The sequence below is a fragment of the Rhinoderma darwinii genome, chromosome 11, assembly GCF_050947455.1.
Source record: "Rhinoderma darwinii isolate aRhiDar2 chromosome 11, aRhiDar2.hap1, whole genome shotgun sequence".
Lineage (NCBI taxonomy): Eukaryota > Metazoa > Chordata > Amphibia > Anura > Rhinodermatidae > Rhinoderma > Rhinoderma darwinii.
In genome coordinates, this window is record NC_134697.1 from 51,608,281 (window position 1) to 51,633,967 (window position 25,687).

Consider the following 25,687-nt stretch of genomic DNA (forward strand, 5'->3'; position numbering starts at 1 on the left):
GAACGTAATGCTTTGCGTATAAGGTGAAGGAGGCGTGTCTGAGCACGTGACGAGTAGTAAATACGGAAGTAGCGCGGCTAGGTGAGAGTAATGAGCAGGTGTGAGTGTTGATGTGTGTAGACAGTGTAGTAGCCGTACTATAGAGCAGAATTGCCGTATTAGCATATAGGGTGGAGGAGTTTATCTTTAGAGCGGTGGCCATTTTTACTTGTGTGCAGTATACTTTTGCATTAGAGTTGCATGCGGTATATATATGTAATGATCAGTCAGGGCATACATGATATCTAATACTGCCATATTCTCAACGCCTGTGGAGACTAGTCTATCACTTCAGCACATGACATTGGCAAGAACATTTATTCCTGATCGATAGGATAGGTGATTGCTGGGAGTTCCACCACTGGGTCCCCCACAATCACTAGAGTGCGGGTCGCGACCCCATTCAACAGCACTGTATGATCGCAGTGAGGAGGATTTTGAATGGAGCGGCGGTCGCGCGTGTCCACTGATGCAAAATTCTACGTCTGTGGGGCCGATGGAAACAGCCAAGCGCTGTACTGGGTGTACATGGGTCTCATAGACATTGAATAGAACTGCAGTGGACGTGCACGGCCGCGCTCCATTCAAAATCCCCTTCACTGCGATTGTGCAATGAGGAGGAATGGGGGTTGGGACCTAATTGGTGGGGGTCCCAGTAATGGTACATTTATCACCTATCGTGTGGAAATAGTATTTGGAAACCCACTGTAAGGCCAGGATCTCACACACCGTTTTCGGCTTAGTGTTTTGAGCCATAGCCGGTAGTGGATCCAAAAGGCGGGAAAGGTATAAAAAAGACATTCATCATCTTTTGTGTCCACTCCGGTGTTACCCAAAATCTGCATCACAACCGTGCGTGTGATCCTGGCCTAAAGCATTAAGATCCATTCCTCTGGCAGTAATAATAATAATAATAATAATAATAATAATCTTTATTTATATAGCGCCAACATATTACGCAGCACTTTACAATTTAGAGGGAACATGAAACAAACAATATCAGACATTACATAGTGACAAAGTTCATTTACAATTCAAACCTGGGGAGTGAGGACCCTGCTCGCAAGAGCTTACAATCTATGAGGACATAAGGGAGACACAAAGTGTAATAGTGTTTGTTCTGTACAATGGTCCGGCCATTTTTATACACATGCGGTGGTAACATAAAGCTGCATGAGCCGGTCACCAGCCAGTACCCGTGTATGACGGACATGAAGAGAAGGAGTGTGAGGGAATCTTATTCTGATGACTAATCTAAATGGAGGGCCATGGAAAGGAGACAGATTAGGGAATGTTATAGGCCTGTCTAAATAGATGTGTTTTCAGGGCACGTTTAAAACTGTGGATATTGGGAATTAATCTGATTGTCTGGGGTAGCGCATTCCAGAGGACTGGTGCAGCACGAGAGAAATCCTGGAGACGGTAGTGGGAGGTTCGGATTATGGAGGATTTTAATCTAAGGTCGTTGGCAGAACGTAGAGCCCAAGTAGGGTGGTAGACAGAGATGAGGGAGGAGATGTAAGGAGGTGCAGCACTGTGGAGAGCTTTGTGGGTGAGAGTAATAAGTTTGAATTTTATTCGGAAGGGGATGGGCAACCAGTGCAGTGACTGGCACAGATTAGAGGCGTTGGTGTAGCGGTTGGTCATAAAGATGAGCCTGGCTGCTGCATTGAGGATAGATTGGAGAGGGGAGAGTTTAGTGAGGGGAAGACCGACTAGTAATGAGTTACAGTAGTCAAGACGAGAGTGAATCAGAGCAACAATGAGAGTTTTGGCAGTTTCCTCCGTAAGAAAAGAGCGGATTCTGGAGATGTTTTTGAGGTGAAAATGACAGGAGCGTGAAAGTGATTGTATGTGAGGAGTAAAGGAAAGATCTGAGTCAAAAATAACCCAGAGACAGCGGGCGTGCTGCTTAGGAGTGATGGTAGTGCCACACACAGAGATGGAGACATCAGGTTTAGGGAGGTTAGTAGATGGTGGGAACACAAGGAGCTCAGTTTTAGAAAGATTCAGTTTCAGATAGAGAGAGGACATGATGTTAGAGACAGCGGACAGACAATCACTGGTGTTCTGTATTAGAGCAGGGGTGATGTCACGGGAAGAGGTATATAATTGGGTGTCATCAGCGTAGAGATGGTACTGGAAGCCAAATCTGCTGATGGTTTGTCCAATAGGAGCTGTGTAGAGAGAAAAGAGGAGCGGACCTAGGACTGATCCCTGAGGAACCCCGATATCAAGGGGAAGAGGAGAAGAGGTGGAACCAGCAAATGACACACTGAATGAGCGGTCAGAGAGATAGGAGGAAAACCAAGAGAGAGCCGCGTTCTTGAGGCCAATAGAGTGGAGCATGTTAAGTAGGAGTTTGTGGTCTACAGTGTCAAAGGCTGCAGAGAGATCCAAAAGAATCAGGAGGGAGGATTTACCGTCCGATTTAGCCGCCAAGAGATCATTTGAGACTTTAGTAAGGGCAGTTTCTGTGGAGTGTAGAGTGCGGAAACCAGATTGTAAGGGGTCAAGAATGGAGTTAGCAGAGAGATAGCCGATAAGGCGAGAGTAGACCAAGCGTTCCAGGAGTTTGGAGATGAAGGGCAGATTAGAGACTGGTCGGTAGTTGGCAGCGCTGGATGGGTCAAGTGTTGGTTTTTTCAATAATGGGTTTATAATGGCATGTTTAAAAGCGGAGGGAAAGATACCAGATGAAAGAGAGAGGTTAAATATTTTAGTGAGGTGACTAGTGACAGCTGGGGAGAGGGACTGGAGGAGGTGTGAGGGGACAGGATCACTAGGGCAGGTAGTAGGACGAGAAGAAGAGAGGAGCCTCGAGACTTCTTCTTCAGTTATTGGGTCAAATGCTGAGAGTGAAGAAGAGGGAGTGCGGGGGGGAAGGGGATCGATGTTACTAGGGGACTGGGAGATAATATCATGCCGGATGTTGTCAATTTTAACTTTAAAATAATTGGCCAGGTCTTCAGCACAGAGATCTGTGATCGGCGTCTGCACTTTAGGACTAAGGAGGGAGTGAAAAGTATCAAAGAGGCGTTTTGGATTATTAGATAGTGTGGAGATGAGAGAAGTGAAGTAGACTTGTTTGGCGCGGTGAAGGGCAGAGTTGTAAGTTTTGAGCATAAATTTGTAATGGAGGAAATCTGCATCCAAATGCGATTTTCTCCACAGTCGTTCGGCACATCTCAAGCACCGCTGAATAAAGCGGGATTGAGGCGTGTGCCAGGGTTGTCGTCGTCTTTGTCGGGTGGTTCGGAGTGTAGTGGGGGCTGCTTCATCCAATGCATTTTTGAGATTGTTATTATAAAGTTTGGCAGCCAGATTGGGACAGGAGAGGGAAGAGATAGGGGACAATGAGGACTGTAGACTGTCTATGAGTTGCTGAGTGTTAATGGCATGTAGATTTCTGTATGTCTGATACGTAGGGATGACCTGAGGAGGCAGAGAATATTTGATAGTAAAGCAGAGAAGATTGTGGTCAGAAAGCGGGAGAGGAGAGTTAATAAAGTCAGAAACTGAGCAGAGCCGGAAGAAGACCAGGTCAAGCGAATGCCCGTCTTCATGTGTAGGAGAGTTAGTAAGTTGTGACAAACCTAGGGACGAGGTTAAAGATAGAAACTGGGAGGCAGATGAGGAGATTGGGTTATCAATGGGGATGTTGAAGTCACCCATGATGAGAGTGGGTGTTTCAGAGGATAGAAACTGTGGAAGCCAGGGAGCAAAATGATCCAGGAATTGGCGGGGTGAGCCCGGTGGGCGGTAGACAACTGCCACTCGGAGGGCAAAAGGGTGAAAGAGTCTGAGGGTGTGGACTTCAAAAGAGGGAAATGTGAGTGAGGGGACCGGGGGAATGACCTGGAAGGTGCAGTGTGGGGAAAGAAGTATACCTACCCCTCTACCCTGCCTGTTCTCAGTTCTGGGGGCATGAGAGAACTGGAGACCACCATAAGATAGAGCAGCAGGGGAATACCTACTTATTAGAAGGATCACACAAACAACACAAAATCTGCATTACAATAGGGAGGTTCTTGGTGCATGTTTTTGATCAAAAAGTGTCTGCCCACCTTCCACAACAAGGCGTCCTTCATAGGTGGAGACCTACTCTGCACATACACCCAGAACTGGCACTGTATGTGCAGAGTAGGTCCCCACCTATGGCGGTCGCCTTGTCGTGGCAGGTGGGCAGACACTTTTTGATCAAAAATGTGCACTAAGAACCTCCGTATGGTAAGTAGATTTAGCAGTAATGCATATTTATTTATATTTAGTGGTTTAGGTGGCATTAGTGTTCGCAGTGTGCTGTCGCAATATCCTTGTGTGCTGTATATTTGCAGTCACCGGTGTTCTTGCACCTGTATACACATTTTGTTTCGTTTTGTTGGAATGTGCTGTTCAAACTTTTGTTGTGTTTATGTGGTCCATATATGTGGGGTTAGTGACTGCCTCCACTTGTTGGTCGTGCACTCCTCCCATTCTGCCCTGGGTGATTTTAATTAGTTTAATGCTGGATCCTACCATCCCCAGGTATATATGTAGGCTTAGTCCTAGTTCTGGGTGTATGTGCAGAGTAGGTCCCCACCTATGGAGGACGCCTTGTCATGGCAGGTGGGCGAACACTTTTTGATCAAAACTGTGCACTGACCACCTCAGTATTGTAAGTAGATTTAGCAGTAATGCATATTTAGCTGTTTAGGTGACATTGGTGTTCGCAGTGTGCGGTCACCATTTTGTGAGCTGCTTATTAGAAGGGTCCCTTGACAATAAGAAGATTACTAAGTGTCCTCCAGCTGGGATCCCCAGTTATCAGCTATAATCTGGGTAAACCTGTCAGTCAGGCCTCATTCACGCATTGCAGATTTGGTCAGTATATTGCATCAGTATTTTGAAGACCAAACTAGGACTGGATCCATAACACAGCTGAACTATTTATACTTTTTCTCATTCCTACATCCACTCCTGATTTTGGTTTCAAAATACTGATGCAAAGTACTAACCAAATCTGCAATGTGTGAATGAGGTTTAAGAGTTCAATTTCCCTACAGTGTGGCGAATTAAGGGCTAGTATACACAGAATTTTTTGGAAACCACGCCAAAAACCGTCTGAAATCGCCTCCCATTGATTTTAATGGGAGGCAGATTTTTTTTTTTTTCCTGCGCGTGGAAAAAAAACGCTTGTGGGGCACAAATAGTGACGTGCTCTTTCTTCCCGTGGTTCTGTCTCTGACCTCCCATTGAAAACAATGGGAGGCAGAGAAAGCGTTTTTCGCTGCGTGTTTTGCCCGCAGCGCTCAATGGCCGCGGCTGAAAAACTCAGCAAAAAAAACGCACCAGAGAAAGTGCAGGCAAGTCGAAATCTGCCTCAAAAGGGGAAATTAAGTATTACACAGTGATCTACAGGACGAGTTCTCTAAACCAAGAGATGCTCTTTGTAACCACTTTCCACAATGGACAAGAGATGAGGATTTTGATTAGAGGACCCCTCTCTATTAACTCAGAAATCCCTAATAAAGTATATGAAAAGATGGGTTTCTAAACTGAACAACAACAAAAACAAAAATCTTTTTTGTTATTACAAGGGGTCTGGAAACAGGAAACTGGGGCAAATGTATTAATGCTACCTAGTATTTAGACCGTGTAAAGTTAGACCAGGCATTCAGAAGATGCGCCACATTTATTAGTGGTGCACGTTGCATGATAAATTTGGCGCTTCTTGTTAGACACGTTCTAAGCCCTGCCCCTTTTCCACTGTCACGCCCCCTTTTCTATACTGTGAAAGGTTCCTAGTAAGCAGCAAACATCTGTTCTTTTTGGTGCAAATCAATAATACATCTGTGTAAATTGATTTTCACGAAGGAAAAAAAATAAGGTGCAACTTAGGCCAGAATTCTGGCGCAACAACAACAATCTGCCGTGTGCGTGTCAATAAGACATCTCGCACTTTGCTGAAGTAATCAACCAGGTTCACGCTGAATGTATCCTATGCAGTGCTGAAGTGGGCAAAGGAGACCCCAAGTTTATTTTAGCTATACAGCCAAGATTTAGAAATACTGTAGTGCCCCTTTCAGTTACAGAGATCACCTAGAAGTCATTTCGGTCTGGATTACAGGCCTGTGTGTAGGAATAACAAATAAAAAAAATGCTCTGTGTGCCGCAGTATAAAACCAGAGATACAATATAGGCCCAGAGCATTCTATAGACAACATATTTGGTATCCGTACAACACAGAAGTGTAATATGGCCGTGTGCATGGGCCCTATGGCCACGTGGATCAAACCGTCTCCGATAAAAGAAAAATGCCAGGTTGTTGCCCTGAGCAACCAATCATAGCTCATATCTCATCTTCCCAGCGCAGTTTACAAAATAAAAACTGAATTCTGATTGGTTGCTGAGATGCTTTTAATGCCAGAGATGCAGAGTGCATTCATCTCATTCTCAAAGCGCATGTGACATTTTCTAGACAAAAATCCTGTCAGTTGACAACCCTGATGTGTCCCACATTGTAGAAGTTGTTGTTTTGTTTTTTTTTCTTGAGTGGAATGCTGCACTATTATGTTGTAAGATGTGACAGTTCATTTATTTATTTTGCGCCAAATAAGTACACTTAAAGAAAATGTTCACACATACTTGTCATACTTTCTGTAATATTTGTCTTGTATGTAACTAATTATTACAGTTTGTGGGAAATTCATGCACATTTATATGGTTGGTTGTAAGAATCAGATACACTATTTGCTCTCTATGCTTGTATTTTCTTCTTAAGGTGCCCATAAACATTAGACAAAACGTGGCCAATCCCGCCAATTTCAGCAGGATTGGTCAACAATCTAATGTGTATGGGGGCCTATATCAGGGGATTTCTAGAAGGATTGGGCATGAGAGAGACATACATAGACGCTGTTGCAGCTTTTAAGAAGTGTTCTATCTCACCCCAGTGCTGGATTCTCATCTATGCTGCTTATTACTGCTATATAATCTCCTCCATAGAGGTAGAGCCTACAGAGGGAAAACTGCTAAAATAAAATTGCAGAGTACAAGTAATGGGCATAAATAGTGTTGTGCCTCATGTACACACATATGACCGCTTGTTCTGAAAAGTCACCTGATAAGGTACGGTACGATGTAAATAAGAGAGTAGCCTCTGTGACTAGAAATGGTTAATTTGCAAGCTAAAGAAAATATGAGTATGAAACACGGGAATGAGCCTTTATATTGTATGCTAAGCATTGTTAGTAGTGTCTTTCTCCTGTAACTGATATTTACTTTTTTCATAGAATATTGTTTTTCGTCTACTACACAGCGTTTCTTGGTATGGCAGAATCCGGGGGAGCAGAGAAATTATCTTCAGATGAGCAGTCAGTGGCAACTACTGCATCTCCACCTCCAACGTCACAAGGTCTGAAGCATGGAGTTATTTTTTTCACATTAAACTTTAAACTACCTTAAACAGTCTATTTGATCTGTCAAACAACGGACTTATCACAGCACCATAGCTTTCATTATGAATGGGAGCGGTGTCACTCGTGTGAACAGAGCTTAAAGAGAACCTGTCATGGGTTTTTGTTGGCGTTTAAACCTCATACCTCCCGTTAATCCTGGCTTCCTCTCCATTCCAGCGTTGTAATTTTTATTTTTTTGGCTCTGCCATTATCCCGCTGCTCTGCTTGGTGCCTAGTATGCTAATTTTGAGCAAAGGTACAGAGAGGAGGAGACCTCATCTCATTTGTAATGCAAAATTTCAATTAAAAAAATGTTCAAGTTAAGAAATATAATCACGGATTTATTTTAAATCTCGTTAGCATGAATGATGTAGTTTAGCATATTAAGCCTTATAAATATGTTTTCTTTGCTCACTTTAGATGATTCTACAGTGGAAACAGCAGAAGAGGCGGTGGAGCCACCGGAAGCAGATATCAATGAGCTTTGCAGGGATATGTTTAGTAAAATGTCATGTTACCTCACGGGTGAGCTGATAGGTAAGTGTCATTTTAAAATTATGGGTATGTCCCTTATTAAAGCCTTAAAGGGGTTGTCTCCTAAAACAACCCCTGTCTATATGCCCTATATAGTCCCCCATTAGCCAGAGCGAAGAGCTGCTCACCAAAAGTGTTTTTTTGTTCTGATGGACCTGGCCATGTGTTGTATGTCATTCATTTATTTGAATGGCCACCATGTATCACTACCTCTGTCTTTTTACCATCTTGACCATACATTTTACCTATACAGATAAAGCTTGGAGTATTGCCACTGTCTCAGCCATTGCTGAAGTGCCCTCATAATAGTGTATCCAACTAGATTGCCTCCATAAGTGTTGCCAGCCACATTGTTTCCCTGACACCTCCCTGTTCTCCCTAGCAAAGTCCTCAAGATTCCTCTATGCATCTCAGGGGAGCCGACTGGTCTTCTTCAAACTGAACCTAGAAATTATTGAAAAAAGTAAATAGGAGATAAACTTACCCACGGTGTTTGTCAGTCTGCAGAATATTATGCATGTTTCTGAAACAAACAGTCTTATAGAAATCCTGAAGAAAATACAGGGGTTCATTTCTTGCTGATCTATTCCATTTTCTGCTGGTGATCGGCTAAGGAGGCAGGGATTAGCAAAGAGAGCAGGGTTAAACCATCTAATGCAGACAGGGCAGAGTGGGTAGGCTCCTGCTGCAGCCAGTTGTCTTACAGCCAGACACAGGAGGATAGGGAAACGGCTGATCAGCTGGAACACATATATAAGAATTCTTTATATATTTCTCAGTATTAACTGCAATATAAGATAAAAATAGGATCAAAGCATAGGCGATCAGTAGAGTAATTGTTGGAATATTTTCTGTGCATTTTGTATGTTTAGTTTTCAACTACAAAGTTGTTTTTTAGCTCTGTATCAGAAAAACCGTGCTCCTGCCACTATAAAGATATATTAACTAATTAGGACAGAATTTTTTACCTATTTAAATTAAAAAGAAATAAAATGGTGCTCAAGGGAAGACATTTGCTTTAAGGTGTTTTTTTTTTTTTGTTTTTTTTTTATATGGATTTGTTCTATATAGCACAGATATATATCCCTGAAAGGCCTGATAAATATAATTGAAACTCCTGTGTAAGTCAAGGATAAATGTAGCTTTCCATTAGTTCGGCAATCAGGACACTATTGACTGCACAGACCAAATCTTGTTTACTGAAGGAAGGAGAAGCAGCAGAAGCTGTATGGTCCCAGTCATAACTAGTGCTATGATTTTGTTGGCTTCTGCTACTAATTTCCAATTCTTTCTTAACTGCTATTTCAGCCACAAGTGAAGACTACAAACTTCTGGAAAATATGAATAAGCTCACATGTTTGAAATATATGGAGATGAAAGATATTTCTGGAAACATTAGTCGAAATCTCAAGGACTTGAACAAAAAGTGTAAGTACAATGTTAAACGTTAACATACGCACCTTTTTATTTCCCTGACGCCATATCTGACTAGATGTTTCAAGGTTCACATGAGTTCTGCCTTGCCTTAAAGGGGTTGTCCACTACTGGACAACTGATGAACTATCCACCGGATAGGTCATAAGTACATAATCTGTGGGGGTCCAACACCCAGACCCACCACCGTTAAGGCGCTCCGGCTGCCTCCGCGTACCGGACATACATGCCTGAAACAGCTGGCTCCAGCCACTGAATAGCGGTGTACTGCAGCTCTGCTCCTATTCCAACTGCTTCCGACTCCGTAATCGCATAATGGGCCATAACATCCGGTGCCCGAAGGCAGTCGGAGCGGCCTAGCGGTGCGGGGTCCGGGTGTTGGAAACGCACCAATGATATCCTATCTGATGGATAGGTCATCAGTTCAGTAGTGGACAACCCCTTTAAATTCTTTCTATAGCTGATGGTCACTGCAGTATATTCTGGAGTCCAGTCCTTCACCTTTCTTTGAGGGGAATAAATTATTGCAAACAAGATGTAAATCTCTTTGTGTGATATTGAAGGCTATCCTTCGTCAGATTTCCAATTGTCAGCCTGATCGTATTGATCCTGAAGCTATATGAGATGCTGTCTTAATGCCCAGCACCCTTTTGATTGAAAGGTCACATATATGTATGGACAGATAGTTCTAACATTTAATATTTAGTAAAAGCATTCCTTTTTAATCTGAAAATTGGCAGAACAAAATTAGAAATGTGTTTTATGATTAACAGATATCAGTTTAGTATTTAAAGGGTTTATGCTGGGACCAAAAATTATTAGCTGTGTAGTCACTGCAGTATGTGGGTACACTCGCTAATATACATTCCCGTCGCCCTGATTCAGAGATTTTCGTAGATTTTTTTTACAGCGCTGGCGGGGGACCGTAAGTCTAGTTGCACAGTCGTCTTTGATGATGATACGACTCTTTTTCATGTGACCGACCCCGCTGTACTCTATGTACAAGCAGTAGCACAGCGATTACATGGAGTACAGCGGGGACAGTCATGTGACGAAGAGTCATATTGTCATCAAAGATGACTGTGCAACAAGACGTCCGGTCCCCTGGCAGCACTATAAAAATCTATGAAAATCTCAGAATCAGCACGACGGGGGACGGAAATGTATATAGGAATACACTGCTAATAATTTTTGGTCTCCGCATAAACCCTCTAATTGATTTTGTCCTGTAGATGCAAGTCTCCAGCCATACCTTGAACAAATAAATCAGATAGAAGAACAAGTGGCATCTTTGGAAAATGCGGCATACAAACTGGATGCGTATTCAAAACGATTAGGTAAGGTCCAATTTCTGGACTAGTATACAGGGTATTCAACATGTTATCATCATACAAACATTTCAGAACATATGGGCAAGTTTGTCTGTTCATTTAGTTTTTAGGACGTAAAACATACAGGGATGACTATTCAAATCAAAAGATGTTTTAGTGCTTAACTTCGATGTGATAGATTACAGGTGGATCCTGAGTGTCAGAGACGCAGGACCCGCTGAGACTGGACCCGTCATTCCCGCGGGACTGACCGATTCAGGTTATAGCGAAAGATACAGCTGCACTGTATAGAGCATACAGAGCAACTGTATCTCAAAAAGTCAAAAGAATTTTTAATAAAAAAGTATTTATAAAGTTTCACCAAACACACTGACTGACCTGTTTGTTAAATATATATATATATATATGCCCCTCAAAGGTTTACATGGTCTTTAAAGGAAAGGTGTTACGAAATGGCTTTTTTTTTATTTGATCTATTAATATATGGGCAAATTGTAACAAATTATTTTATGTGCCCTAATGTTACTTTATTAATAATTTTGTTTTCCTGTGGGAGCAGCCATATTTATTAGCATCTGTGTATGTGTCTCAGCAAGACACATACACAGGTGCTATACGGCACACACAGGGCATAGGAAAATAGGCACGGGAGCCGACCATATCTCGTACGCTGGAGGTGTCCTAGCTGTTTAGCTGCGCATGCTCTGTGGCATGCGCAGTTCACAGTGACCCTGCAGAGGAGCTTTCTTCTAGGGGAAAGACCGGCACCGTATTCTTGAAGCGTGGAAGCCGCTGCCGACAGAGCTGTGGCAACTGCACAATGGTAGGCAATTCGAAGATACCTCCTCTGGCTTGTAGCCCAAAAATAGGAGGTGTGTGACACATTCTCTGTACATCCAGTGAAAAGTAACCCCTCAGCGTAAAGGAACGGTGATGTGAACATGCCTTAAGTTGTTCATGTTATTTTATCTCTCTCAGCAAGGACAGTATAAAAAGCTGCAGTAATCTGAGTATCCTCCAACTCTGCCCTATACTGAAATGAATGGAGTGTGCAGCCTGCAAGTGAATAAAACTACTATTGAGTACTTATTTTTTAATTCTACAATAGAAACTTGAATTTACACACTATGGTGCATATTCTAAAAGGTTATGAAGTGGATCACTGGAGGTATACTTTGGAGCAGACCTGTATCTACAATGCAGTGACATTCTTTGCAGTATTTGCTTACTTTGAATTGCTTTACTTGGATAATCCCTTCATGAAAGCTGTTACAGGAAGATGTGTAGTGGAGATATTTGAGACACTTTTGCGTCTAAAAGCAATGCCATTAAACGTCTGGTCTGCTTCAAGTACTCCAATGACTCAATGTTGCATCTGAGTTAAGATGTTATGTCACCAAGATGTATTAGAAGGATAGAGAACATCCTTGTATGGTACAATTTACCAACTTTGTATAAAGGGCTATGCCTTTGCAACAATCTCCAAGATGTGGATGGGTACTCTTTTTATAGTGCTTTATCTGACTTTGTAAAGAGGGAAAAGACTCTGGGTAAGTACTAGTCCTTCTCAATGAATTAGAATATCATCAAAAAGTTAATTTATTTCAGTAATACAATTCAAAAAGTGAAACTCCTATTATATAGATTCCTTACACACGGAGAGATCTATTTCCAGCATTTTTTATTTTGACATTTATTATTGTGGCTAACAGTTAATGAAAACCCAAAATTTAGTCTCTCAGAATAATAGAATATTATATAAGCCAAATTTCAAAAATACTTTTTAATACTGAAATGTTGGCCTACTGAAAAGTATGTGCAGTATATGCCCTCAATACTTGGTCGGGGCTCCGATTCTGCATGAATTACTGCATCAATGCAGCGTGGCATGGAGGCGATCAGCCTGTGGCACTGCTGAGGTGTTATCAATGCAGCGTGGCATGGAGGCGATCAGCCTGTGGCACTGCGTGCGCGCGTGCGTACGCACGCGCGCGCAGCTCTTGAAGCACTGACTCCAGCCGCAGTCCACTCCTTGTGAATTTCCCCCAGATTCTTGAATGGCCTTTTCTTGACAATCCTTTCAAGGCTGCGGTTATCCCTGTTGCTTGTGCACCTTTTCCTTCCTCTCAACTTTCAATTAATATGCTTGGCTACAGCACTCTGTGAACAGCAGCTTCTTTAGCTATGTCCTTTTGTTGCTTACCCTCCTTGTGGAGGGTCTCAATGACTGTCTTCTGGACGACTGTCAAGTCAGCAGTCTTCCCCATGATTGTGTCGCCTACTGAACCACACTGAACTATTTAAAGGCTTAGGAAACCTTTGCAGGTGTTTTGTGTTGATTATCTGATTAGAGTGTGACAACTTTTACCCAATATTGTAATTTTCTGAGAGACAAAATTTTGGGTTGTCCTTAACTGTTAGCCATAATCATCAACAATAAAAGAAAAAAATGCTGGAAATCACTCTGTGTGTAATGAATCTACATAATATGAGTTTCACGTATTGAATTACTGGGAAAAAAATCAACTTGTTCATATTTTTTGTTTCAATGATTTTTTAAAGTTTTTCAGATAAATACAAATACAAACTTGTCATCTCCTATTGTATAATAACATATCCGTATCATATAACTTGTTCATATTTTAATTAATAGAGAAGGACTAGTAAGTTATAGAATACTTCTTAAATCTATTAACCTTGAGTTTGGTGTAAATTTGAGATTTACATTTATTAGCAGAAGTGAGCAGGAGAGAAATTGGATATATGATAAAAAAATAATATCCTTGCCTGTAATCGCTGCCCATTTCTGGACACAGGACTATTGTATTATCCTATTTTATTCATGAAGATTTTCTTATTTGGTGTTTGTTTCTTTCTCTTACAGAAGCAAAGTTCAAAAAATTGGAGAAGCGATAGACACTTTACCACAAAACAACTCTATTGCAAAAGTCCTAAAGCCAAAGGAGTATTCTTATGTCCGACTCAACAAAGCTCTTTACTAGGCACCTATTAAATATAAGCTTATTAACAAAATAACTGAATGATATTCTTTTATGGCTTAAAAGGCAGAAAATGGTGCAACATATCGCGTACAGACATATTCATCAATTACAGTAATGGCAAACTGCCAGGGACGGTTCTACCAAAAATAATCACATGCAAAACATGGGATATTGCATTTCTCCCTATTGACCTAAATGGTCAAATAATGGAAGATCAGGTGTCCGATTTTAACTGAATACAATAGTGTAGAACTATTCTGGCCATAGAAAGAAAAAAAAAAAAACGAAACCTGTCCATTTATGTTACATTACAACCTGGAATTAAAATGGATTTGAAATTTTATTTTAATTGTTCTGACAAAATAGTCCAATGTCCCCCTGTGTGTAATAAAAGTGTTACATGATGTCAGTAAAAATACACCTGTTCTGAAAGGCGCCGGAGTCTGCAACACCACAAAGCAAGCAACATGAAGACCAAGGAGCTGTCCAAACAGGAGAGACAAAGTTGTGGAGAATAATAGATCAGGGTTGGGTTATATTAAAAAATATCCCAAACTTTGTACCTCTCATGGAGCACAATTAAGGGGTATTCCAGCCAACAGCATTTTTCACCTATCCACTGGATACGTGATAGATGCTAAATTGGTGGTGGTACGACTGCTGGGACCCCAACCGATCAGCAGGACGGGGGTCCCCCCCAGCCACAAAATGGTGGCTAGGAGGTGTTTAAATGGAGCGGAGGTTGGGCATGCACAGGCATCAAAGTTTATGGAGATGCCTGAAACAGCCGAGCTGTGCTGGCCATCATGGTTAACGTTGTGAGGCTCAAACCTAACACTTCACGTGACCCCAAGAACACCTTTCCCACAGTGCAGCATGGTGATGGCAGCGTCATGCTGGGGGAATGCTTTACATTAGCAGGGAATGTAAAACTGGTCAGGATTGAAGGAAAGATGGATACAGGGTAAATACAGGGCGAATGTTACGGAAAACCTGTATTGGTCTCCAAGACATTTTTAGACTGGAGATTCACCTTCCAGCAGGACAATAACCCTAAACATACTGCTGAAGCTGCACTGGAGAGGTATATGACTTGGAATGGAGTCAAAGCCCAGACCTCAATGTAATAGAGAATCTGTGGCATGACTTGAAAACGGCTGTGCACCAACGTAACCCATCTAATGTATAGGAGTTAAAGCAGTTTGACCTGGAAGAATGGTCAAAAATCCCAATGACCTAATAGAGCTATACCCCAAGAAACTTGCGTGTGTAATTGCAGAAAAATGGTGGCTCCACAAAGTATTGACTTGCAGGGGATGAATACTTATGCACATTAAAGTTCTCATTAAAGATGTTTGTGTTATTTAATTATTGTTTCTGTCACAGTAAAAAATATTTTGCACCTTCATAGTAGTAGGCATGTGTAAATGAAATGGTATAGACACCTCTCCAAAAAAAAAACAAAAAACTATTTTAATTCCAGGCTGTATTGCAACAAAACATTAAAAATGGAAAAGGGGGGGGGGGTTGAATAGTTTTGCAAAGCACTGTACATGTATATTGTGGGGAAGCGCTATATTACCACATTCCCATCTATGTGATAGAGGGTCATGTACTGAAGATGAGCCCAGCTGTTTAACCAGTTCAGCAAAGTGATCGATAGTAATGATGATGCTGTTCAACGATCACCGCCCCGGCATTCCATTTGTCACAGCCGGCAATCTCTCACTGACTAATAAAGGACCCCAGGTCTGGTTAGTGCTGATGCCTGCTAGAGGCTTGCTGTACATTGTATATGGACAGGCAGCAATGTAATTGTAGGTAAACATAAATGTATAAAATGTCTTAATCGAACTGCAAAAATATTTTTTAAATAAAGTATCACAAAAAAAGAAAATAAGCAAAAACATTTTTTAATAGACATTTTTAAATCTAAAATAATAAATATATACATATTTGGTATCCCCATACATGTAAAAGCCTGCGCAATAAAGTTATGGTATATTTTAAAGTAAACAGTGAACACCATTAAAAAAAAAAAAAGACTGAAAAAAAAATCATATATACTGTATTAAACGCCAACTTATATGTACCCCGAAATGAAATCTCCATCTTATCCTGTGAAAACAAAGGCTCAAATATCTGTGAAGTCATAATAATAAAAAAAGTTATGGCTGACGGAATACAAGGAGGCAAAAATGGCAAAAATTCTTGTGGTCCTTAATGCAAAAAATGGGCTAAGCTCACATTAGTAATTAGTCATTTTGGAGGACAACGCCATAAGTTAAAGCGACAAATCGCCAATTGATCTCTGTTTTGATCTGTGCGCTGGCCTGGCGTCTAGTGATGGGATGCAGATCTGTCGTTTAGAAGGAACGAATTTCAGCAACTGCACGTGACAACGGAAAAAAAATCCAACACATTAGATTCACTTTTCCACAAATATCTGCCTTCAATCGCCATCTGTCATGTTCATATGTGTCACGTAAAGGCGCCGACGGTCATCAGAAAAAGCTTTAAATCTGCCTTTTTATACGTCTAAAATCTCTAGTGTATAGTCCACTTTAGTCAGGGCTGGACAAATGCCAGGAACCAAGTGGCTAATGCCCCTAAAAAATTCCTGCTGGCCCTAACTTCTTAGGTTGTTTCCTACTGATGTTTCTAGGGAAGTGCATTTTCCTTGGCTGTAAAAAATATATATCAAACTCTAATCTATGTTGGAATCGCTGATGCAATTCAATAATAATTTGTTTCTAAGATGTAGCGCTACCTTAACGGCTCATGCACATGACCGTGTGCGCCGTCAGTGATCCGAGGAAAGATAGGACATGTTCTATCTTTCCTCGGATCGGAGACTCAAACCATTTTTCACAGACCTGATTCACCCGTCAAAGTGAATGGGTCCGTCCCTTCCTTACCAAGTAGATATGCATTATTCATGTGAACCTCTGCGTATACCTCACAAAGATAGGGACATTTGTATATAGTTTTTTTGTTTTGTTTTTTTTTAGTTCACTATTTCCATTTACATGTATGCGAACGTTTTTGAAATTTCTTTACTATTTGGCGAGAGATTGTATTAAGATGTTGAATATTATAATTTTCCTTTTGGCAAACTATAATGCAGAGATACTGTACTGATTTTGAAATGTTCATTCTCATGTCTTGTCTTTTGTCTCTTCATTGTCTTTTACCAAATCTCAGTATTTTGTGACTTAGAGACTGTCACCACATTATAAGTGTCCTATCTCCTACATAATGTGATCGGCGCTGTAATGTAGATAACAGCAGTGGTTTTTATTTTGAAAAACGATCATTTTTGAGCAAGTTATGAGCAATTTTAGATTTATGCTAATGAGTTTCTTAATGACCAACTGGGCTTGTTTTTACTTTTGACCAAGTGGGCGTTGTACAGAGAAGTGTATGACGCTGACCAATCAGTGACCAATCAGCGTCATACACTTCTCATTGTTCCAGCCCAGCTTCTCTCACTGCACAATCACACTGTAACAATGGGCTGGAACAATGAGAAGTGTATGATGCTGATTGGTCGCTGATTGGTCAGCCTCATACAGTCCTCTGTACAACACCCACTTGGTCAAAAGTAAAAACACGCCAAGTTGGTCATTAAGAAACTAATTAGCATAAATCTAAAATTGCTCATAACCTGCTCAAAAATGATCATTTTTCAAAATAAAAAACCACTGCTGTTATCTACATTACAGCGCCGATCAGATAATGTAGGAGATATGGCACTGATAATCTGGTGACAGAGCCTCTTTAATAAAATAAAAAGAGATTTAAAAAAAAAAAAAAGTGAATGGGTCTGTGAAGACTATCGGGTGCCACTCGGATGCCATCAAAAACGGCCAGAGTGACACAACAGTTGTGTGCAAGAGGCCGAAGTGTGATGAATAAGATAATGTCTCCTAGAATGAGGTGCAAATGATCCATTAATATGAAGTGCAAGCATAGTTCTAATACCAATAAACTTTTACAAGTTAAAGACTCCAGTAAAACCTGTATTTCAATTTCAAAAAATGACCTTTGAAATTGTGTTTCAGTGCTGCAGGCATAGTACAGTTTAGGTAAAGATCAAATTTCGCATGACTGGTTTTGATAAAACTACGTTTTTTCCAGTGGTTACTCCGCATATTATTGGTTATATGTGACCACTTTCTACATTTCTGGTGATTTGCCACTTCTAGCTGACAGTGTCATATACTACTTGGAGAGACTCCATTAAAAAAAAATTGGAATATATATTTGTCATGGAGCCTTTGGTTGACTTTATAAGAATAGCCCGGTGCTCTCAAGTGTCAGATAATGGCAAAGAAGGAACCTACAACAAAGAAGAGTTTCTCCCGACAAGGTGATCGACCTGCACTACAGCAAGGCAAGTAATGTTTGTATTTCAATTTGCCACTATGTGAACGATACAATAGCAGTTTTGTTATACTTAGAAATTCCTACATGCAAATCCGCCAGCATGTCTCAAGTTTCACTGCATTGTTAAGTAAACTTACGTTCTGGCAGCAAAAAAATGAGGAAAATCATAGTCAAATTAAATATTGATCAATCTATTCGGCACACAACAGAAACATTCATGTGCCAGCCCTTTACCGGTAATATAAGTACAAATTGTTTCATATTTAAATATATATATATATATGTAATTGTCCAACTCTATTGGACTGGACTGCACGGGTGAACAGGGAGGGTCTTTGTATTTGAGAAATACAATTTCAGCGAGTGTAGGCTTGGGTAAAGTATTAATACTGTATATTTTAAAGCGCCATCCCCCCTTTTTTTTTTTTGTGGAATATTAAAGGGTTCTAAAAACAGAGCCACACCTGTCCATATCTTGTGCCCGGTTTTGCAACTCAACTCCATTGAACTGAATAAGGCTGAGCAGTAATACCACACAACCTGTGGACAGGTGTGGAGCTATTTTTGGAAGAAGGCATCCATGTTTTTCTAATCTTGCGATCATGGGATAGGGGCATCGTTAAGTATTGGATACTTTTGTACTTTGTATCGTTTCTGTATTTGAACGTGTAGAATCAATAAATGGTTAACATGGGAAAAGATGGAGAAAATATATAGGTGATGTAGGGAAATTTGCGGCACTTATCAGTTAAAACAGTCCTTTATTCCTTTTTCCTTGTGAGGAAACAAAACCCGCTATGCGTGCGCTTCATCCTGTCTGTACCGCCCACAACACAGGTTATTTATAATGAATAATAATCAATTAAAAAACACGAGTTACATGTTACAAATATATTTTAAAAACAATCAAATGCAGTACAAAAAATGTCAATATTACATTCTACAACAATGCTGCACACTATAAAAAAGGACTGGGATCATTCCGATCATTTAGCCCTGGCCCTACTGCCTCTGTTCTAATAATCCAACGTGCTTCTCGCTGTAACAGGTATGTATATCTATCTATCGCTCCTGACATCCAAGTCACACGTTCAATGCCGCCAAAACTCCGTGATCTTGGGTCCCCTCCAAGGGCCTCCCTGAAATGCTGTATTACCTTGGGGCATCCCTCGCCCATTTTAAATAAATGTATTCACGGATACTTTTTTTTTTAAAAAGGGGACATATATTCTTCTCTATGTAAAAGAATCCATGCGGACAAAAAAAGAGAATAAACTGCGTAGTCAGACCTGCATGTCATGAAATCTTGAATCGCACCAAATTTTAGATATTTGTTCTCATATGTGAACAATTCATACACTTTCAATTGCCCTGTGGTAATGTATCATTTAACCAGGTATGCCCAGTCTCCTGAAATTTGGCTCTGATCAAATGATCTTTAAGATTTTTATATCTCTGGAACAATTCATGCAATGCAACCTCTGTGAGAAAACACTTTTCTGATTGTATATAGGGCCACAATGGTGATTTTTTTTTATATATCAGCTTGCATCAATTATCTTTTTATTTTTTGGGGATTAACAAAAAAAAGGGCAGTATGAGGGGGCAGATCTACTAATGTGTCTGCGGAAGCAGAACGCCTCCAAACATCTGCCCATTGATTTCAATGGGCAAAACGGCGTTCTGTTCAGGGCCGTCTTTTTACATGTCTGTTTTTAAAAAACGTCCGCAAAAAAGAAGTGCATGTCACTTCGTGAACTGATTTTGAAACCTTTTTTCATTGTCTCTATAGAAAAACCGCTCCAAAAACGGCCGTAAAAACGCAGTGAAGAAGTCAGTTGCTAAAAAAAAACAGCTGAAAATCAGAAGCTGTTATCCCTTGAAAACCGCTCCGTATTTTCGGACGTTTTTTGCTAAGCGTGTGAACATACCCTCAGGAAGAGCAAATGTCTATCTAAATGCACCAAATTTATTATCCAGCATGCATCACTGATAAATTTGGAAATTTAAATAAATGTAAATTTACACGGGCCAATGATAAACGCGTTCATATAAACGCTCTTTCCCGATCATTGCGCCTTTAGACTAGGCACTCAGAATATGCACCAAATTTATCACAGTGATGCATGCTGTATAATACATTTGGTGCATTTAGCTAGATGTGCTGCCGACATGAAGGAAATATGTAGGGACGAATGATTGAAGGTTACACTCTTAGTAAAAGTACCCCAATGTTTTTTCTGAACCATAAAAATGTACAAAATTTGTGGATCTTCGCTCCACTCATGACTAAAGGGGTGACTGAGCTTTGGGTCCACAGTGACTTGTGGTCACACAACAGCCACTGTTAAGGCTTTGTTCACATCTGCGCTAGGGCTCCTTTCCGACGTAACGTCTGAGCTTTCCATCGGTACGGAGCCCTGACGGATACAAACGGAAACCATAGGTTTCCGTTTGCATTACCATTAATTTCAACGGTGACGGATCTGTTGGCAATAGTTTCCGTCTGTTTTCGTTGTGCAAGGGTTCCGTCGGTACGGAGCCCTAGCGCAGATGTGAACGAAGCCTTAATTGTGCGACATCAACATTTTCGGATGGGAAAAACAAATTGCAAGTATTCTGACCAGTGGGAGTGTGGCTGAGATTGACATCCACACACATGCACTGACTGCCGGGATTAGGGAAAGCTCTGATCATGGCTGTTTAACCCCTTAGTGACCAGCCTATTTTAGGCCTTAATGACCAAGCCATTTTTTAAGTTTTTCCATCGTCACATTCAAAGAGCTATAACTTTTTTATTTTTTGCCTCGACATAGCTGTATAAGGACTTGTTTTTTGCTGGACAAGTTGTATTTTTGTATAGCTTTATAGGGTACCTATAATTTACGGATTAACTTTTTTTTTTGGGGGGGGGGATAGAAAATTCGTCACACTTTTTTGCGTCCTAAATTTACGCCATTTACCGTGTGGTATAAATAACATAATAACTTTATTCAGTGGGCCATTATGATTGTGATGATACCAAATTTATATAGTTATTTTATGTTTTACTACTTTTACACAGTAAAACCACTTTTTTTTTTTCAAAATTATTTGTTTTTGTGTCTCTATATTTGAAGAGCCATACCTCCTTTTTTTTTTTTTTTTTCACCGATGCAGCTGTATGAGGGCTTTTTTTTTTTTTTGCGGGACAACTTGTGTTTTTATTGATAACATTTGAGTACCTGCAACTTTTTTTTAATCACTTTTTATCACATTTTTTTTTAAGGCAGGATGAACAGAAAACCGCAATTCTGGCATTTTTTTTTATTTTATTTTTTACGGCGTTCATCGTGCAGGTTAAAGGACGTAATAGCTTTATAGTTGGGTTCGTTACCCCAGCGATACCAAATATGTGTAACTTTTTTATTGTTTTTTCATAATAAAACAATTTGTAAGGGGAAAAAGTGGGTTTTTCATTTTTTTACTTGGGACATTTATTTATTATAAACTTTATTAAACTTTTTTTTTTTAAATATTTTTTTAGTCCCACTAGTGGACTTTACTATGTAATCATTTGATTGCTTTTATAATGCACTGCAATACTTCTATATTGCAGTGTATTATTGCCTGTCAGTATAAAACTGACAGGCACAGGGGAAATACTGTTACATCATATAGAAATATGACGTTACTTAGTTAAAATTGTATAAAAGTAAGTGTCTCCTAATTAACGTTGCAAAATAAATCATTTAAAATTTACTAAACAGTAAAAAACATGCACATATTTTGTATACCCATACTTGTAATGACACACAATAAAGTTATGCCATCTATTAATGTGAATTGTAAACGCCATGAAAAGCAGATACAACAACATTGTCGGAAATTGATTTTTTTTTATGCATTCTGCCATTATAAAAAAATAAAAATTAAATTCTACCCTGTATGTACTGGAAAAATGGCCAATAAAAACTTCTACAATTAGTCCTTTTAAAAAAAAGTGTGGTCCTTTTAAAGGGTTTTTACCACAAATGACACTCACAGCCAGGATAGGTGATAAATGTAGAATTACTGGGGGCCCCACTGCTGGGACCCCCACCAATCACGACCGCGTTGAGGAGTTTTAATGGAGCTGCGTGCTGCCGCTCCATTCAAAGTGTATGATGTTCTCTTACATCATTGGTTGGTGATAAAAACTGGAATTCTATCCAAATACATTTGGGTGTTAGAGAGAATAATATTCATACATAACCCCAAAAGAAAGGCAGGTTGGTAGGAAACGGGTTAAAGGAGATTAACCCAAAACAGGGAGTATCTATTACAAGGAGGAATACTTTGGAGTTATGCAAATCATGTAAACTAGCACACAATGGGTATTTTAGTACAAGCAGGAGATGACATTACCATAACACAGGCAGGAATTATCATATTTGAAGGTGTCAGGACTGGCATTCAAAAGCTTGACCCTGGAGGAAGACAAATCATTTGCAAATGAATTTGTGATGGTGCATCATGTGCACCTATAAGTGTTATGTATACTGACTTGTGTGTCCTACAAATTTAGACAATCCATAGCAACATTTTTGTTTTTTTTTCTAGAAGAAAACATGTTCGAGTCCAGTATTCCATAACTGATATTGTTGAAATAGACATTTCATTTTCTTGTCATGGGATTTAAATATCTGTTACTTTGGGTGTAAAATAACAAACATCACAATATACTTTACGTATACGTTAGTTAATATTTCCCTTCCTGTACCCTACCACCGATCTTGTGTGTCCCCCTCTTACGTGATCATATATCCTAGAAAAAGCAACAGCACATAAACTTCATCGCAAAAGTGTTCCTCTGTTTATTCACCATATGTGTTAACGCAATGTTTTGACTCATACTAGAGCCTGTGTGAAGAAAATTACAAAGTGTCATACATCACATATAAATAGTGTTAACAATCAATTAATAATTAGTGTATAAAGATATAAAATGTATAGTGTAGTCTAGGCGTTCCCCGTTAGCATTTTGCATGTTAAACATCGGAAGATAGTCAAAGTCCAGAACTGCGCATGTCAGGCGATCAGCACGATGCAATCCAAGATTGCCCAAGACCATGTTGGAGTAGAGACCTCATGCATGTCACCGGTCCCTATAGCAGCTTCCCTTTAAAGTTTTCACAGTCTGGATGTCACAAAAGCATGCACAGACTGATGACAGTAGTGTTCAGGGGACAAGACTGGAATTGGTAGGGTTAAAGGGGTTGCACCATAATCGATATTCATCACCTATCCACAGTAGGAGAAAACCCTTCAATTACATTTAGACGAGGTCGTAACATCAGAGGTCGACTGATACACAGTCATCTCACTCCACTGCAAATGACAACGTGGTTGACTTCGCCCATTAATGGTACCCATCGGTGTGGGACATGTAAGGCGTGTGACTCTATTCTGACGAGCAAAACCTTCAAAAGTAATTATACCGGAAGGACCTATGAAACTAGGTCTTTTATCAAATGGAAAACCAAAGGTGTGGTCTATCTCCTAACGTGTATTTGTAACATCCAATACATACATCAGGGCGTTTAGGAGACGTATCAGAGATCACATATGTGACATCCTTAGGAAAGCAGATACCCCTATCTCTCTGCATATATGGGATGTTCACCAGGGAGATTATAGATTGATTAAGTTCCAAGGAATAGAAAAGGTTCGCCTACCAGATAGAGGTGGAAATTGGGATAGACGCATTCTCCAAAAGGAGGCCCAGTGGATCTTTAGGATGGAGACCACAAAACCAATGGGTCTAAACGAACATATTTCGTTTACATGCTTTCTTTGAATAACAGGGGTTTGGAGAATCTATAGCCTCATCCCGTGGGACCCATAGGTAAGGCTCTCTTGTTGGTTGTCCTCTCCAACAAATGTTACTTGTGCGGACGTTTGTCCAGTACCACTGGGTTTACCAACGCAGTCAATGTCCTTCGATGTTTTTTTTTCCATTCCTTAGGTATACATCTAATGCTTATACTCCCAATGTTGCTCCCTTCCGCTCTGAGTTCTTCCCTATTGTGAAGTCTTCAATCCTATTGGTAGTTTGTTCCCACATATATGATCCACTATAATGCTCTTTGTACAGTGTGGGCCATAATAATCGTTTATCTTAGTTATAACTTACCCTATGTGTAATTGATCGCTCTTGTGGATATCTCCAGTGAACTTTGTAAACAAGCCGACTGGGTTTCCTTGGTAACCAGGGACGCTAGAACGTCCCACAAACTCTGTTGGCGGCTCACTGACAGTGGGGTCGTTCCTAGTCATGGACGTCATGTATGATGAGCTGAATGATGATTGGCTGCGGTCCTCCGATGTCACCGATTGTATGGGCGGGACTTAGTCCATTTATTCTCAGCGTTCTCCCGGCGCGCGAGCGGACAGATATCAGTGTCGTTCGCACACCGGAAAACACGATACAGCACTTTTCAGTGCTGTCCGGCATTCATTGTAAAATACGTAAACTGCAAACTGGGCTTAAGTCCTAAAATATATCAGAGGACCGCCTGTTTGCTTGTGTACCCCTGAGGACACACTCTTAAAATAAAATAATAGAGTGCAGAAATGCGTAGGGACGCTGCTTATTTAGTCAGGTGTTTATTTACTGGCAATTTACATCACTACTCTATGTATGTATGAGAGGGGTTGCTAGATACTTTTGAATAGAGCTTTTGCTACCTGTCACCAACACTCTCACATTCATCTTGGTGCCAATTGCTTATGCCTGTTACCAGAGTTGCTTTTGGCTACTCGCCCATTTTTAACAAAATATATCTAATAAAATGTATAATTGTTTTTCCTAATCGTTCTTTCAGGCAGTATTATATCCACAGTATAGGTGATAAATATATGATCGGTGGCGGTCTGACCGCTGGGACCACTATTGATTCCGAGAACAGGTTTACCTGGCCGTCCCTGTGCGTCCCAAATGAATGGATCGGTACTGCGCGTGCTCAGCAACCGCTCCATTCACTTTCTATGGGGCTGCCAGAGATAGCGTCCGGCATGCCACAGAAGCCACAATAAAAAAAACAAAAGTGAAATTAGCTTATTAATGTCAGCTGCAACTACGCTCTATTGTCTGGACGCATTCCTCCCAACTTTTTGAATAGTCAGAGAGGGACACTTCAGTTACCCACCCACATGGCAGATTTTTCTGCTGCAAAATCTGCACAAGAGATTTCATCCCTTCTATATTGAAAAGGGTTAAATCAGCTGTGAACTTTGCTGCAAAATGAGAATGAAAATCCGCAACATGCCCTGATATCCTTACAGATTATTTTGCGCAGGATGTGGTTGGTAAATTTGGATTTAAAGTGTATCTAAACATTTGACAAACTTCTGACATGTCACTATCACATGTTAGAAGTTTGTCAAATGTTTAGTTACTCTTTAGGATATGTCCCATGTGCTGGAGGCCTAGTGGTTTATTGTGGGAAAGATACATTTTGTCATGCATATCTCCATGCTTGAATAGTTTTTAATTTAA

The 25,687-nt window shown here is 40.3% G+C and overlaps 1 protein-coding gene across 3 annotated transcripts; it reads left to right on the forward strand.

Annotated features, from left to right (window-relative positions):
* Positions 1-8: 8 nt before the first annotated feature.
* Positions 9-14,183, forward strand: BLOC1S2 (biogenesis of lysosomal organelles complex 1 subunit 2). Of its 3 annotated transcripts, none has more exons than XM_075841439.1 (6): positions 9-81; positions 7,314-7,435; positions 7,899-8,015; positions 9,321-9,440; positions 10,679-10,783; positions 13,662-14,183. In XM_075841439.1, exons 2-6 carry the CDS (start codon positions 7,351-7,353, stop codon positions 13,691-13,693), a joined length of 459 nt encoding a protein of 152 aa, XP_075697554.1. In that variant the 5' UTR covers positions 9-81; positions 7,314-7,350; the 3' UTR covers positions 13,694-14,183. The 3 variants fall into 3 exon arrangements, with proteins under 3 accessions (XP_075697554.1, XP_075697555.1, XP_075697553.1); XM_075841440.1 differs by having other exon boundaries at positions 27-81; positions 7,340-7,435; XM_075841438.1 differs by having other exon boundaries at positions 66-98.
* The last annotated feature ends 11,504 nt before the right edge of the window (positions 14,184-25,687 follow it).

Excerpts from the sequence above, each read along its gene's own strand:
- BLOC1S2 (XM_075841438.1), top strand. Across the intron at positions 8,016-9,320 it reads CCTCACGGGTGAGCTGATAG|CCACAAGTGAAGACTACAAA; the intron begins GTAAGTGTCATT and ends CTGCTATTTCAG. Across the intron at positions 9,441-10,678 it reads CAAGGACTTGAACAAAAAGT|ATGCAAGTCTCCAGCCATAC; the intron begins GTAAGTACAATG and ends TTTGTCCTGTAG.